General features: G+C 45.9%; 1 protein-coding gene across 6 annotated transcripts in view; it reads left to right on the forward strand.

The window, feature by feature from the left end:
- PCLO (piccolo presynaptic cytomatrix protein) overlaps nucleotides 1-17385 on the forward strand; it is a gene marked incomplete at its 5' end in the record, with an annotated part of 250781 nt that overhangs the window by 14761 nt on the left and 218635 nt on the right. For 5 of the 6 annotated variants that reach the window (XR_014219941.1, XM_082222991.1, XM_082222992.1 and 2 more), the window contains one exon: nucleotides 16213-17359. Coding sequence is in view for 5 of the 6 variants with exons in the window: in XM_082222991.1 (XP_082079117.1) it covers nucleotides 16409-17359 (951 nt within the window). Of the gene's footprint in view, nucleotides 1-2001; nucleotides 2226-16212; nucleotides 17360-17385 lie in introns of those variants that run through there. The other variant, XM_082222995.1, reaches the window with a different exon arrangement.

Below are 17385 nucleotides of genomic sequence, written 5' to 3' on the forward strand. Positions count from 1 at the left end.
CAGCAGAGCTGCAGGCAGGAGTGCGGCCTTGCAACTGGGACAAGTTGAGGGTGCAACTGTTGGTACAGAAGGCTTGGGATCACTTACCCTATGTGGATGAAAAAGATCCCCAACTTATGCCTTTGGGTTTGACCTAAATCCCCCTCCCATGTTTCAACGGACCTTGTTGTTGGATGTTAGTGCCACGAAATAACACTGCCGTGTGTCATTTTGCAGTATGAGGACAACAGAGAGTGTACTGGACTCACTTCAGAACCAGATGGGCTGGAAAGCCGCAGATGTATGAACGGAGGGAGTCATGTACACAGAATCCCTGAGGGAAGCTTTGAGCAGATGTGCCGTGTCTGATTATGTCACCTGGTCCTTTCCCTTTCGGCTTTATCCTGGCCTCCCTCTGAGGTCATGCGAGCATATTCTGTGGCCATAGCGTATCCACCGCTACGGACTCTTTTTCTGGTGACTTTTCATATGCAGGCATACAGTTCCCAAGTTGTTAAGGGCTTGATATACTAACAGTACGCAAAGCATTGGAAGACTCAAGATCTACCCACTCTGGAAGAATGGCAGATGAAGGTGATAGACTATATGGGACTGGCTGAAATGACCGGCAGAATCCGCGACCAGGGGAAAGAGACGGCGGACGAAGATTGGAAGAAATTCAAAATTTATCTTAAGAAACATTGTAAAATTAATGAATGCTAAAATGTCGAGGTTTTAGAAAAAAAGGGGATTACAGCTGTAAAAGATTAAGTAAAAGAAAAGAATAAGGGAAAATTTGATAAAACCAAGGGTTAGGATTTGCTGAAATAAGTTTGGAAATTGGGACGTAGAAAGGGGAGGTACGGTGAAGTCGGTGAAGTAAGGTTTAAGAAAAAAGGATACGAAATTATCCATGTTCGTTTGTGTGGGGTTTTTTTTGTTTTGTTTGTATTGTGTATTGTTTGTGTTTATAAAAACTGTGAAAAACAAATAAAAATTTTATATATAAAAAAATGATATACTAACAGTAACACCTTGAACCTGGCCTGGTAGTAAATCCACAACAAGTGCAGATCTCTGAGCACAGGTGTCAGGTGCTGACTCATTCCTGTCTGCAGCCGTGCTACAGCCTCCTGCACCAACTGCAGCTTTTGCACCAAGTGCAAGGGATGCACCACGCAGAACACAAGCCCCATTACAGCAACCCCCTTTCAATTCATGAACCTCTGCCCCACCCCACCCGCGAACTGGATATATCTGCAACAGCCATGGGATGCTTTTCTTTCCAGTGTGCCTTTGATTCCCGCATCGCAAGGGGTTGGACTCGATGACCCTCAGTGCCCCTTCCAGCTCTACAATTCAGTGAGATTCTACTGACGTTCAATTGCATTCTATCTCTTGCTTTTTCTTCTTCTTCAATCCTTTGTGCGCCGCTTGCTTTCTGTGCAGAACCGGTTGCTCCCGCATCGCAAGGGGTTGGACTCGATGACCCTCAGGGACCCCTTCCATCCCTTACCATTCTAGCAGTGGCGTAGCGTGAGGGGTGCAGGGGGTGCCGGCCGCACCGGGCGCAACATCTGGGGGTTAGGGTTAGGGGGCGCAAATCCACGGGTTAGGGGCGCAAATTACTTGCCTTGCCCCGGGTGCTGACAACCCACGCTACGCCACTGCATTCTAGAACCAGAGGGGAGATCCTGCCCCGACCGCGGGCGCGCGCCGTGCGGTTCCTTTAAGCGCTGCCGAGCCGGGCGGAGCATGCCGCTCTCGCGTGCGCGCGCGTGTGTGTAAAGGGGAGGAGGGGCAGCAGCCGGCCTTGTGCAAGGCGCATGCGCCGTGCGGGCCGAGGAGGGAGGGGGCGGAAGAGCGCTCTCGGCTCCTTCTCGCCCTGCTGTCTGTCGAGCGGCAGCAGCGGGGGACACCCGGCTCGGGAGCCATGCAGGCGGCCGCCGCCGAGCCCTAGCCCGCCCTCGCCTCTCCAGCAGCAGCAGCGGCGCGGGCGCTTCCCTGGTTGGACGCAGAGCCATGGGCAACGAGGCCAGCCTGGAGGGCGGCGAGGGCTGGGCCGGGCTGCCCGAAGGCGTGGCCGGCGCGGCGGACGGCGGCTCCCCGCGGCAGCAGGGCCCCCCATCCGGGGCCGCGGCGGGGCTGAGCGAGGACGAGAGGAGGCAGATCGCCGCCGTCGTGTCAAGGGCGCAGCAGGGGCTGCCCGAGGGCGACGCGGCGGCCCAGAGGCTTCCTCAGCAAAGGCACGCCAAGGCCGGGGGGGGGGCGAGGCGAGGCGTGGGGGGGTGGGGGGGCGCTTGGGGGCAGCCATAGCCGAGGCGAGCCCCTCCTCCTCCTCGCTGAGGTGAGGGGGCTGCCCGGTTGCTGGCTGCCCACAGCGGGCCCGGGGGGGGGGGGCAGAGCAAATGGGGCGCGTCCCGTGCCAGCCCCACCGGGGAGCGGGCTCCGCCGTCGCCCCTGCGCGGCAGCTAAAATGGAAGCGCCGAGCGCTGCTCTCCACAGAATGAGAGCGAGAGATGCTCAAGTTCCAAGCGCGGCTCTCTCTCCCCCTGGCTCTGGGGCTGGAGAGAAGGCGCCTCAGACCCGGGGCCAAGGAGATGTGGCGGGCAGTGGCGTAGCGTGGGTTGTCAGCACCCGGGGCAAGGCAAGAAATTTGCGCCCCCTCACCCGTGGATTTGCGCCCCCTAACCCCCAGATGTTGCACCCGGTGCGGCCGGCCCCCCCTGCACCCCCCCACGCTACGCCACTGGTGGCGGGTGCTGAGGCACTACGGGCCTCGAGATGGGGGGGTCTTTGCTGCCTCCTCCTTTTTGGGGGGGGTCCGGGGGGGTCCTCCCATTTATGCTGCCAGGGAATCGCGTTGACGGTGGAGCAGCGCGCACTGCTACCTCGCCTGGCCATTACGAGGCACGTAATTTCAATTTCCCCTGTCCGTGGTGCTGAAAACGCTGGCTTTTCTATAGAGGGCTTTTTGGTCTTATTTATATTTATCTTTGATATTTCTCATCCTTTTCTATTGCGCCGGGAGACAGAGCTGTGGTTCAAAATATCTTATTTTTCCCCTCTCCCCCCCCCCGTTCAAATCCTATCCCTCTGAATTCTTTATTTTCCTCACACCACATTGACAAATTCCTCCTATTCCGTTAACAGTTGCCAGTTATGTTCCTATCTCATCCTGGATACGGTATTTTCCCGTGTATAGGATGCCCCCATGTATAAGACGGCCCCTATTTGGGGGGACTCCAAATTAAGAAAACACCCCGCAGCACTACCCGTGTATAAGACGAGCCCCAATTTTAAACCGAATATTTTGGTTGAAAAACCTGGTCTTATACACGGAAAAATACGGTAACTGCCAAATAAATTGTTACTCTGTAAAGCTCATCAGCGCTTGATGAACTGATTGATAAATTGAAATTAAATTAATTTAAAACAATAATTTAAAGCAAAAAGGTTTTACATCTCCCCCGCCCCCCCCCATTCTACTTGAAACTATTTCTTCTCTTAATCTCTAGTTGTTTGCTAATTTTAGGTATTCCAAAATTTGTAAGAGAATGGGTAGGATAGCCACAAATGATACACATGGTCATTTTTGTGACCCTCCATGTTCTCTGTTCACAGGAGTTTTGGAGATTTTCCTAGTGTGTCCAGGCCCTTGTACCTTATGGTGTGACTATTAAGGATGCTCATTGCTGTTGATAAGTTAGATAGTGCGCTTTGATTTCTGATCTCCTTTTTTCTCCATTCCTTCCCTGGATCTCTTTAAAAACTATGTTAAAAATGTAGATAGAAAGGCACATTCTCTCTCTCTCTCTCTCTCTCTCACACACACACACACACACACACACTACTTTAAAAGAAAAGCAAATGCAAAGTTTGCCTTGGAGTACCATGCTAAACGCAGGGACGCGGGTGGCGCTGTGGGTAAAACCTCAGCGCCTAGGAATTGCCGATCGCATGGTCGGCGGTTCGAATCCCCGCGGCGGGGTGCGCTCCTGTCGTTTGGTCCCAGCGCCTGCCAACCTAGCAGTTCGAAAGCACCCCCGGGTGCAAGTAGATAAATAGGGACCGCTTACTAGCGGGAAGGTAAACGCCGTTTCCGTGTGTGGCTCTGGCTCGCCAGAGTAGCTTCGTCACGCTGGCCACGTGACCCGGAAGTATCTGTGGAGAGCACTGGCTCCTGGCCTCTAGAGTGAGAAGAGCGCACAACCCTAGAGTTTGTCAAGACTGGCCCGTACGGACAGGGGTACCTTTACCTTTACCTTACCATCCTAAACATGTGGTCAGAAATAAGTCCCACTGAGTTCCACGGGGTTTGTCCTATATTTTGTTTATGAAGCTATCTTCCCATAGTGAAATTGACTTGATCTGAAGCAGCTTGTCTTGTGGTTCAGTCAATTTCTCACAACCTTGATGGAAAGCGGAAGAAGTTAGAAATTAGAAAAGCTGGCTGACGACCTCAATATCAGCCTCCCTACCTGTCTGCACAGCTATCAGGCTACAGATTTTCGATCAGGATTAGTGTCAGGATTAGACTGAATTTGCACCACACTAGTAACCATCTGCATACAGATTCTATCATATTAATAATAAAAACATCAGAAATATAATGCTTAAGAGCCTCAAAATATTTCATTTATGAATAAATTATTATGAAACGATTTCATAATATACCAACTGCATTTGTAAAAACTGTTTCAGCTACCAGCTGTGATAAAAAAAGTAATCCTTAATTCACACTGCAACGAAGAGCATAAAAGAATCCCTAAATCATATTTGGTGCTGGTACTTATTTTATTGAAATAACATTAATGCGCTATCTACAGATTACCTATATACCTAAGTGTGGAGAAATATACTGGATGTGTGGCACAGACAGGGGCAATTTTTGACAATACAGGGAAGAATGAGTCTTGTACTGAGGTTACCTCAAGGCCCATTTCCATCTGGCACATTAAATAACTTTGGCATGCTAATTTAAAATGGTTTATTATTTTAGATTAAACCTTGAATCATTGCTAAACTGTTCACATCACTATCTTTCCACCAACCTCAAGTTCCAAGTAGTGGCATGCAAGTTATCCTTTTAATTCAACAGTTTGCAAGGGAAGTGCACTATCTGAGAAGAAAATTCGATGTATTTGTGTTGCCAATTTAGATTCAGTTTCATCTCTAAAATCACTGAATTTTAATTTGGTTTAAATTTCCATGATAGATTGGCAGTTAATCCATCTTGTAACAGTTTTGACTTCAGCAGTAAACTAAGAAAGCAAAAGCTTTTTATTAACAGTTTTAAAAATAATAGTTATAATTTATTAAATTTGTATATCACCCTTCATCCGAAGTTCCCAGGGTGGTTCCACCCACATTTTGGAAGGAAACCTTCCATTCAATGTGAATTAACAAATGACACAAGTGGGAGAACCGTCATTTCACCTGCTTTGTGATTTATGTATGCAATTATTTTAATTCTGCCCTTCAGTTAAATAGTTTTCAGAACAATTTTCAATGAAATATAAAACAATAATAACACCATTGCCACAATTGCTGTTTATAGCTGAGGTTAAAATCCATCCAGCAAAGATGAGATTAAAATCACCATGAGTAGTCTTGGGGAAAAATTTAAAAGCTCTTACTTAGTGTGTAAAATATAGCAGCACAGGCAGCTGGCAGGTCTCTAACAAGAGTGAATTATAGAAATGGTGAATCAGAACCAACAACAGCCTCTCTTCTGTCACCTCCAGCCTCATGTTAGATGGCAGAGGCACCTGGATTAAGGCTTTCAAGGGATATCTTAATTCACCTGCTAGTGTACCTCATAAACATGTTTCCTTCGTTAATCTAATTTAAAAATGACACAGTGGCTGATACTGTAATATTATTTAACTCTGAAACAGAGAAGAACTCAGACGTTCTTTTGTAGCATTGTAAAAATACCTAGGGACACCTGGGAACACAGGGATGGTGGGGAGCAAAGGCTTTCCTTAGGATCAGGGCTAGTCAAGGTGAGGCAGCTGCCTCAGGCGGCAGATCCCGATGTTGACCTTTCACTCCCTCCCTATTGTTTCTGATGTAGATCTTCCCTCACCCCTTCTTTCCTTGAGGAAAAGGGTGCCATTTTGGGGTGCTCCTCAAGAGCCAACATATCTTTGACCAGCTCTGCCTAAAGTAGCTGAGTACTCTCTCAAGTATATCAACATTTCTTTAGGGTTTTGGTTTGTATACATAGGCAAACTGGGCCCTCCAGATGTTTTGGGACTACAACTCCCATCATCCCTAGCTAACAGGACCAGTGGTCAGGGATGATGGGAATTGTAGGCTCAAAACATCTGGAGGGCAGAGTTTGTCTATGCCTAGCATACATAATTGGAGGGGCGCGGGTGGCGCTGTGGGTAAAAGCCTCAGCGCCTAGGACTTGCCGATCGAAAGGTCGGCGGTTCGAATCCCCATGGCGGGGTGCGCTCCCATCGCTCGGTCCCAGCGCCTGCCAACCTAGCAGTTTGAAAGCACCCCCGGGTGCAAGTAGATAAATAGGGACCGCTTACTAGCGGGAAGGTAAACGGCGTTCCGTGTGCTGCGCTGGCTCGCCAGATGCAGCTTGTCACGCTGGCCACGTGACCCGGAAGCATCTGCGGACAGCGCTGGCTCCCGGCCTCTAGAGTTAGATGAGCGCACAACCCTAGAGTCTGTCAAGACTGGCCCGTACAGGCAGGGGTACCTTTACCTAGTATACATAATGGTCATTTCTAAAAGAGTTATCTTAAATGTAATCTAAATGTATCTTGAGATGTCATATTCTCTAAACCTAAAACAGTCACTGAAGAATTTCATACGCCATGAAGATTGTTTGATGGGCCTTAATCGTAAATGATGAACTTTTATTATGTAGTCAGCAAGAATCCATATGTAATGAGATATAATCCATTTTTTTATTTTTACATTACATGGGCATTGCATTGTCCTTGTCTCCACATCTTAGAGAAATAGTGAGCAGCAGCAGGGAATAAAGTTATCATTTGACTTTGGCTTAGAAACAACAAGGTTGTTATGGGCCTCTATTCTAGTAAAGATTTGTGTATATTCATTTATTTCTGATATCTTTATACCACCCTTCAGTAAAAATTCCAATGGTCATTTATATAAGAAAGCAGGGGGGTAGGGGAGCATCTCTTTACAACTTGACAGAAGTAAGTGATGTACCTTTTGCTATTTTATGAAAGATTGTAAAAAATGAGGCCTGGTAGAGTCCTGCTTTCTTCATTTCCCCATTGATCTACTACCTTCAGGCTAGGTACAAAATATAAGCAGACCCAGGTGAGTTAATTTTGCCTCATGTCTGTTCGAACAATTTTAAGGAAATGATTCTTAAAGTAATTTTATGAAAATTATTCTTAAACTCCACTCTGCAGATCAGCACAGCCCGCAGAGCACTTTCTTGTAGTACCCAAGGCAAGATGAAAACGAGTATTTTTGACAAGCAAATCATAGTGGATGCTTTCTAAAATTCATGTTTTTTGCTGCACACTTGGGGTTAAGGGAATGGAATATTGTTGCTAGGCAGCAGGTAGACACTTCTAGGCTTGCAAATTCTCCACATCAGCCATAAAAAGTGATCTAGCGCATGCACAAACCTAACCACCCACTGCGATGCATTGTAGTTTTAATTCAAAAACCTTCCAAGGCCATGCGTATTGTGGACATAACATGTTTTTGTTTTAAACGCAGAACAAGGAAGCCTAAAAGAGTTTTAAGAACAGCTGGTTGAGGTTGTAGTTCAAAGCATATTTACTAGCGTGTAAATCTCATTGACCTCATTGGTACTTACCTCTGCATAAGTATGTTTAGGATTGTGTTGCACTAGCTTCAGAAGAGGAGCAACCATGCTAGCCTCCTAATACAAAAGGGCAAAACCAAAAAACTTGTGTGGTTCCTTAAACACTGACGAACATATTGTGACACATGTTTTTGTTAGCAAGACCTCTAAGTAGGCTGACATTAGAAAACCTATAATTGTATTTAAAGCTTACGAAATGCATGACACCACTCAAAAGACCTGTCAGTAGAATACCAAACTAAATGCTGCTTGGTAATTTTCAGTGAAGAATAGTAGACTATTCTCAGAGGATTGCGTCTATTCATTTTACTGAAATTAATGGAGTCTTTAGTGTTGGGAAAGCGCCCCGGGGGTACCTGCAACCCTCCAAAACTCTGAGCGTCCTCCGGTACGCTCAGCTCTGGAAAAGGCATCTCCCTTCTCTTCCCGTGTGCTTCTAGCGACATACATCAGAATGATATATGCACACTAATCTTCTGGCATAACACAGCAAGAAGTGTGAGACATTGTAGAGTTAATCTACTATTTATTTACACATTATGTATAGACAAAAGCATAATGGCGTCCGTTCTCTCCAGCTCCGAGAGAACATACAGAAAAAAATAAAAGTGAAAGTACAGTGTAATAGTACCCACAGCGGAAGAGATAAGACACTTCCTTTCCCAGACTTGTCCCAGACAGGCATCTGATTTACAACAATCTCATCTGCAGCATCGGAGGAGTGAAATTGCTAACATGTAGAAGTGGGGGTAGTTTTCATGGGCAGGAAAAGTCTGATGCCCTCTAGTTGTTACAAAATTCTTAAATCAGTATTTCATTTCTCAGGTGGTTCATAGATACTGGCTCTGTTGACATGACTTTTATTTGTGCGCCTTGGTGGGGCTATTCATGAGGTGCATGTTCATCAAGTGATGACTTGCATGTGTGTAATGACTCATGGCATGTCAAATGCCACAGGCAGAGACTTTATATCTCCTCTAGCACTATTTAGTGGATGCTATTCATTTGTGAGAGACCCAATGCTGCATATATTTTTCTGAACTGGCTCTTAGCAAACACCTAATTCCTTGTTTATAGAGGGGGGGGGAAACCTAGCTTCTGGCAAGAAGAAGAGTTTGGCAAGATGTTGTTGATAAGGCATGTCCCATAGCACTAATTTATGGGAGACTGATTATACTGAAGTGCCATACCTGTGCAGCTGTAGTTTTATAGGGGAATTCAGTGTCTGCTGTTTCAAAGGGTTAACAGGGTATGGTTTGGGCTGGGTGGTTGTAAAGCTGTTTTAGAGCTATGAGTTGGGAAATAGTTATTTCATTTATTTCATAAAATTTATACACCACCGGATCATAAAAAAATCAAAGTGGTTTACAAAAGATAAAACAGTAAAATCAAGAAAAATTACAATCCTACTTTAAAACATGCAGAACACTAAAACAGATTAAAATTAATCTCAATTTTCTAAGCATTTAGGTAGGCTTGTCTCAAAAGGAATTGAAGCTTTGGCCTCCTGACTTCCTCCAGCCCATTTACTGCTGAAGTAGAATTTCTAAGCTCCTTGGCACATCCTAATTTCCAAGTTTACGAAGATAGCATTTTGGAATATAGTTCATAGTTACTCAGCCAGTATCCTATGGATGAGAACCTGTGAAAAAGTTAGGCAACAAGTAACAAAGACAGAAGAGGTAGAGATAAGAGATAGAGAGGCAGTTGTAAGCAAAAGGACCCAAATACCTCTTAGAATGATCAGGAAGTAGACCTGGTATATGAAATTTTACATCAATTTCATTACTTACATAGGTGAACCCAAGTAACCTATGCATTGTGGATTGCCATAACCTGGGAAGCTATGACTGTAACCTTTCCTTATCCAGCATTTCTTTACTCAGGGTTCTTTGACACATTCTAGCGCATTCCATTTTCTACTGAACATTTCAACAATGCTTGTAATTCCACATCGTTGTGACATGGTTGCTATTCTTTTTTGGATCTCACTGTGCTGATGTTACTATGTTATCTCTTATTCAAGATGTCAAGTTTTCACTTGATTGTCACTGAGAGTCAGCAAAGTCAGTTCCAAGCAGTTTTGCAGAATATTGGCACAGAGTTGAACTTGTCATCCATTTTGGTCCATCAGGGCTGATTTTTGCTGTCATTGTTTCCACAGTAGTTTAGTAGGGTGTAGTGTTAATGTTGCTGATTTGTTGTGTGAAGAAAGTGTCTCTAATACAGGAGAGGGAGGTGGGAATCCTTAAACATGTCTTATATGAGTGCACTTAGTTTCATTGCTCTTGTCTAGAAACATGTAATTTCAGCAATTTAGTTGCCTGAAACTAAATTATAATCAGGAATGTTCACATTTGTCAGCAATGGCCAGTATGTTGCAGTAATCTTTATGGGAAAGATTTGCTTAAAATCAAAATATCCTTTTAAAACTGTAAAAAAAAAAATTAAATCTTAGCTCTTGGCTCATTTAGTTTACTGGGAAAAGATACAGCAATTAAGAAAGAAAGCTATATATTGTTCCTTTAATAATATATATATATGTTTAAATAACAGATTTTATCAAAGCATCAAAATTCCCTCCGTCACCTTTCATTTTATGATAGTTCCACCAATGTATTTTTGTGCTTAGAATATAATTTAACTCTAGATAGTTCGTGGAAGTGAAATTGAGTAGGTGGTGAGACATATTCAACATTTTTTATTTTTTAATAATTACTTTCCATTCCTGGCACATTACCATTGTATGCGATTTCTTTGAATGATGCTGGTGAAGAAAATATTTGGTTTGCTAGTATTAAAGTAACACTATGTGCCAGGAATGCCATTTTGGCCCCGCGACTGTGGGTACTTCGGGCTGTGGGTGCCACGCAGGGTGCCTGGCCCCTTCATGGGGACTTTTGTGGGTGCTTAGGCCCTCAGGGAGTTGGCAACTATGCTACCTGCAAAAAGATTTATTTTATGTCTCATACCTGTGTATTTTATTCCTTGTACCAACTGATTTTGATAGATTTTATTTGCCATAGGCTCCATACAGGAGGCAAAGAACAAAGGTGACAAGGCACAAATGTTGATTTTTGGGTGTGTCCCAGGCATTTAGTTGAATAGAGGCTAAGTTACCTTTATGTTACTGCTTTTAAAGCCACAATGAATATCCTCTGAAAATGAGTTTTTTGGGGGGGCAGGAAGGTAAAGCATGTTTCAAATCCCAACTTAACCAGTCAAATGCCTTGCAGTGAACATCCAGTGAATGTTTAATCCAGTTTGGGGGGGGGGTTCTCACCTTAAATCTGTTAGATCAGCAGCATCAAGAATATCTTTAAACCAGATTTGGCACAAATCTTTTCCTTGATTTCCCTCTCGTATCCATTTTTGTTTCATTGATCCAATCTAAATTGCCACCCAAAATTGCAGTTCCTTTTGCAAATTGTGTGAGTCATTGAAGAGTTTGCTGTAAAATATTTATTTGGCCATTATTAGGGCTAAACATTCATAGAATCATAGAGTTGGAAGAGACCACAAGGGCCATCGAGTCCAACCCCCCTGCCAAGCAGGAAACACCATCAGAGCACTCCTGGCATATGGTTGTCAAGCCTCTGCTTAAAGACTTCCAAAGTAGGAGACTCCACCACGCTCCTTGGCAGCAAATTCCACTGTCGAACAGCTCTTACTGTCAGGAAGTTCTTCCTAATGTTTAGGTGGAATCTTCTTTCTTGTAGTTTGGATCCATTGCTCCGTGTCCGCTTCTCTGGAGCAGCAGAAAACAACCTTTCTCCCTCCTCTATGTGACATCCTTTTATATATTTGAACATGGCTATCATATCACCCCTTAACCTCCTCTTCTCCAGGCTAAACATGCCCAGCTCCCTTAGCCGTTCCTCATAAGGCATCATTTCCAGGCCTTTGACCATTTTGGTTGCCCTCCTCTGGACACGTTCCAGTTTGTCAGTGTCCTTCTTGAACTGTGGTGCCCACTGAGCCTAGAGTAATTTCACGATTTTCATTAATCCTTGAAAAATACATCTACCTTTAGGGTCAAGTAGTGTATCTTGACTCATGAAACCTAGGCTTATTGACAGTCCAGATTGCTACCTCCTTTTCTGTGGATTTGCCTGCAACCATATGCCATTCACAAGAAATAAGCTGTTTTACCTATTTAGATATTATTATTATTATTTTGTAGTTCCTTTCTGAGGCTTCATTTTTTAATACTGACCATACTCTTTCTCCTCTTCACCTTGGTTACCTAGACCATTCACTTTCCATGTGCAGACTTTTAGCCCCCATAATATTAATACTGGAGTTCTTTCCACTAATTATAAATACAGAATACTTATAATTAAGCCAAAGTTCGGTATCATCAGATAAGGGATGCCAGTGGCACTGTGGTCTCAACCACACTGAGCATCTTGGGCTTGCCAATCGGAAGGTCAACAGTTCGAATTCGTGCGATGGGGTGAGCTCCTGTTGCTCTGTCCCAGCTTTTGCCAACCTAGCAGTTCAAAAGCCTACCAGTGTGAGTATAGAAATAGGTACCACTGCAGCGGGAAGATAAACAGCATTTCCATGCACTCTGGCTTCCATCACGATGTTCCATTGCACCAGAAGCAGTTTAGTCATGCTGGCCACATGACCCAGAAAGCTGCCAGTGGACAAATGCCGGCTCCCTTGGCCTGAAAGCGGGATGAGTGCTGCACCCCACAGTCAAATTCAACTAGACTGAACCATCCAGGGGTTCTTTATCTTTTACCTTTAACTTTACAATCTATCATCAGATATTGAGAAACACCCTTATTTGCTAAAATCTGGTCGGGGACAGAAGGTGGCGCTTGGGGGGGAATTGTCATCGCGCCACTCCTTGGTGTGTGGAGTACCTCAGGGCGCGATACTCTCCCCGATGCTTTTCAACATCTTTATGCGCCCCCTCGCCCAGCTTGTTCGGAGTTTTGGGCTGGGTTGTCATCAGTATGCCGATGACACCCAACTCTATCTGTTGATGGATGGCCATCCTGACTCAGCCCCAGACACACTGACCAGATGTTTGGAAGCTGTGGCTGGATGGTTACGTGGGAGCCGGTTGAAGCTAAATCCTTCGAAGACAGAGGTCCTGTGGCTGGGACGGGGCGATATGGGATTGGGGGGGGCAACTCCCATCTCTTGCGGGGGCGCAATTAGTGCCAGCACCGTCCGTTAAGAGTTTGGGTGTAATCTTCGACACCTCCCTTTCCATGGAGGCGCAGATTGCAGCTATAACAAAGGCGGCATTTTTCCATCTCCGCCAAGCTAAGCAGTTGGCTCCTTACCTCTCTCGCCCTGACCTAGCCACTGTGATCCACGCGACGGTCACCTCCAGACTGGATTATTGTAACTCGCTCTACGTGGGGCTGCCCTTGAGACTGAAACTCCAGCGGGTGCAGAATGCTGCAGCGAGACTCCTTACGAGGTCTTCGCTGCGAGATCACATTCACCCGGTGCTATACCAGCTGCACTGGCTCCCGGTGGAGTACAGGATCAGGTTTAAGGTGCTGGTTTTAACCTTTAAAGCCCTATATGGCCTAGGACCCTCGTACCTACGGGACCGCCTCTCCTGGTATGCCCCACAGAGAAACCTACGGTCTTCAAATAAAAACATATTGCAGGTCCCAGGCCACAGGGAAGTTAGGCTGGCCTCAACTAGAGCCAGGGCTTTTTCGGCTGTGGCTCCGATCTGGTGGAACACTCTGTCACAAGAGACCAGGGCCCTGCGGGACTTGACATCCTTCCGCAGGGCCTGCAAGACGGAGCTGTTCCACCAGGCCTTTGGCCAGGGCACAGCCTGACTCCCTCCCTCGGCAATCTTCGCAGAGCTCTGGCCCAATGGTTGCTAGTGGCGTGAATTAATTAATTTTTATAATGAATGATTTTAGAATGTTGTTTATGTTGTACTTTTGTACTGTTTTATTGTTGTTAGCCGCCCTGAGCCCGGCTTCAGCTGGGGAGGGCGGGATATAAATAAAATTTATTATTATTATTATATTATTAATTTGTTGGGTTGTAGCCCTCAAGAGTGGTTTTTGGTATGAGCTGCTGGGAGAAATCAGGAATTGTTTGACACTAAATTCCAGAGACATTTCAAATATGCAAATTCACAAGGAATATGACCCCCTCCCCCCTAATTTTACTCTCTTCCTTCTATACTCAGTATAAATCCAGAGTCTGTCCATTCCCTCAAGAGAGGTAACGATGGATAGGGAGTTTAGGTACAGCACATTTCAATCACCTTCCCCCTAATACTGCAACTTCTATCCTAGATCTGAAAAACAACCTTAAGTTTCCTTCTAGTATTTGACTAATTCAAGCACATCAATTATTCCTCACCCAATGGCTGCCTATCTTCCTGTGAAGAATGGGCTGATTTTCGTGCCATTAGAGAACATTCCTCTTGGCTTTCCAGGCCACTTGTGGGTGAATCAGAGCCCCAGGGAGTAAAGTAAGGTGTAATATGCTTTTCCTTCACCCCCTACAAGGCTGTGAATCATTCCCTGTCCAGATGTTTATAGGAAGATGCTTTTGTCTGTCTAATTTGAGTTGCTGGCTATATTTTAAGCAGACAGTCTAAACTGCCATCTTGGACAATTGCCCTTCCATAACAGCTTCTGGGTGAAACCTTTATGATATGTATAGAGGACATGCTTTGGAAGAATTTAGGAATACACAAATAACTTGGAAGACCTCCAGCAAGAATCCACTGTTATATGAAAAACACAAGCTGAAAATATTAGCCAATTAAAATAACATACTTTGCATTTGGAGAATTCAAATATAACATGCTCTATCTACTATTTATTCAACTGTAGCAGTTCGTTTCTGATGAAACTCTTAATTAAAAATTATTGCAGAGTCACTTTATTGTTCTCAGAGCGGGGAATTTTTAATAGGTTAAATGTAATGAGTGCCATTTTTAAAAATTAATGTGCAGTGGGGAATAATGTTTTTGGGCATGTGTGGTTGTATTTAGATGCTAGAAAACTCAAAAACATAACTCGCAGCACGTGGAGGGGCTGAGGAATATGGTACCCTCCGGAGAGAGAGAAATACATTTCATCTTAACCTTCCAGCAGCACAGTGATTCCCTATTGAACACAGCAGAATGTCCTGCTGGCATTCTTCCAAAGACGTAGTAACATACAGAATTCTGTATTTCTACTTTACTTCGAAGCCCTTGTATGGGTACCTTTTGCTGTACGATGCAGTTTATTTCATTAGCAATTAAAGCAGTGTTTCCCAACCGGTGTTCCGCGGCACACTACTGTGCCGTGAGACATTGGCTGGTGTGCCGTGGGAGGGAGGCGGGCGAGTCGGGCAGTGAGAGGCGGCGGCGGCGAGGATCCGCGTCGAGCCGGGGGCGGCTCCGCGGTGGTGGTGCCGAGCGGCGGGGCAGCGTGTGCAAAAGGGAGGAGCGTGAGACAGCGGAGGAGGAGGAGGCCGGCATGTCCGGGCAGCAGCAGCAACAACAGCAGCAGCAACTCCCGGCGACGGCTCCTCAAGCCCCGCCGCCGCCCCCTCCTCCACCCGCTATCGCCGTCACCACCACAACAGCCGCCGCCACCTCAGTTGCCGCCGTCCCTCAGTCCCTCGCTCTGCTGCCTCCTCCCACCCCCAAAGCTTGGAGGTTCCCCGGCAAGGGGGAGGGAAAAAACTTTCACTTTCGTGCGTCCCTCCCGGCGTGACGCTGCGCGCTGACGTCACGGGGCTGTAATGGTGGTGTGCCGCGAGATTTTTTTCCTTAAACAGGTGTGCCGTTGCCCAAAAGAGGTTGGGAAACACTGAATTAAAGGATGAGTATTTTATCAACACCTTCCTTAAAACATATTATTACAGTTAGGAGCTGGAACTACAGATTGTGGTTTTTAAGTACTTTCCCTAGTGCAGAGCTGAGATTCAAACACATTTCTGAATATCACAACCTTGTACAAATTATGACCCACCAGGCCATTTGCAGTCCATAGAATGCGAACAGTTGCTATTGGCAATGCAAAACTAGGAGATTTGCCTGTCACTTGAGATGCCAGGAGGGACTGTAGCAAACGTCATAAATTTTGTGGATTCCCACACTTGCTGCTAATTAAAAAAATGTAAGAGGGTCAGTGGGAAATGTCAGAAACCATTGTGTAACGTGCCTGCTTTGGAAATTTGGAAATTTCCTTTTTCCTGTAAATGATGGGAAATGAGGTTGACATCTACTTAAGGCATTCCGCTGCCATTTAGATTTTATTAGGTAACAGAATTTTTTAAGGGTTCCTTTTAGGTCTCTTAAAAATGTAAGAATTCTCCACACTTTTAATGCTTACTAAAAGGTGTGTGTATTTGTGCGTATGTGAAACGGTATTTAAACCATCATCTCGTTCCTTTTGCAGACATGCTCCGCTTGACAGCAGCCAACATCCAAAGCAACTAGGCAAGCCTCCAGGTGCTGGGGCCCCTACTCTTAGCAAAAGCAGAACAGTAGATACGTTGAAAACAGAGCAGCGCTCGCCTGGGAAGAGCCCTTCCTCTACAAGTTTGAGACAGTCTAAATCAAGAACTGATTTTAAAGACGACCAGAAGCCAAGTATGATGCCCAGCTTCCTCTCGGATGCCAACCCATTTGGCGCAGTCACTTCAGTTGTAAACAAATTCAACCCCTTTGATTTGATTTCTGACTCAGACCCAGCTCAGGAAGACGCCTCAAAGAAACCGAAGCCTGCACAAAAGGAGCAGGATAAGCCTGAGCCGCAAAAGGGACCCACCAAGCAACCCGCGCAACAACAGTCTCCGAAGGCAACAGCTCCCCAACAGGGGGCTGACAAACCAGCCCTGCAGAAAACAGGACCTTCCAAACCAGCACCACAGCAGCCACAGCCACCTGGGGTGCCTAAGCAGGCTCAGAAACCAGGGCCTGGCCAAGCAAAAGGCCCACAGGCAGAAGCAGCAAAACAGCAGCCAGGGCCACCAAAAGCTCAGTCACAGCAGCCAGGGCCACCAAAAGCTCAGTCACAGCAGCCAGAGCCTACAAAGCCTGTTCAGCAGCAGAGCTCTGTAAAGCCTTCACCGCAACAACCAGGAGCAGCAAAAGCACCCTCACAGCCACCTGATGGTCCTAAAACATCTTCCCAGGCACCTTCTCCTGCCAAGCCAGCTGCCCAGCAAGGAACACCACCCAGCAAGCAGCCGTCTCAGCAGCCAGGAGGACCAGCAAAGGCTGCCCCCCAGGCAGCAGGCCCCACAAAGGAACCTTCGAAGGCACCAGTCCAGCCAACTGGGCCTGCAAAGCCACCACAGCAGCAGGCAGGACCTACAAAACCTACCGGCCAACAGCCGGGACCTGAGAAACCACCCCAACAGCAACAAGCTGCTTCATCTCAGCCTGGTGGATCAGCTCCAAAGAAAACCTTTTGCCCACTTTGCACTACCACTGAACTGCTTCTGCACACTCCTGAGAAGGCCAATTACAATACATGTACTCAGTGTCAAACTGTAGTTTGCAGTCTGTGTGGGTTCAATCCGAATCCGCATATAACAGAGGTAAGTGAATATTTAAGCCATAAAAT

This window comes from Podarcis vaucheri (assembly GCF_965113315.1).
Source record: "Podarcis vaucheri genome assembly, chromosome: 5".
Lineage (NCBI taxonomy): Eukaryota > Metazoa > Chordata > Lepidosauria > Squamata > Lacertidae > Podarcis > Podarcis vaucheri.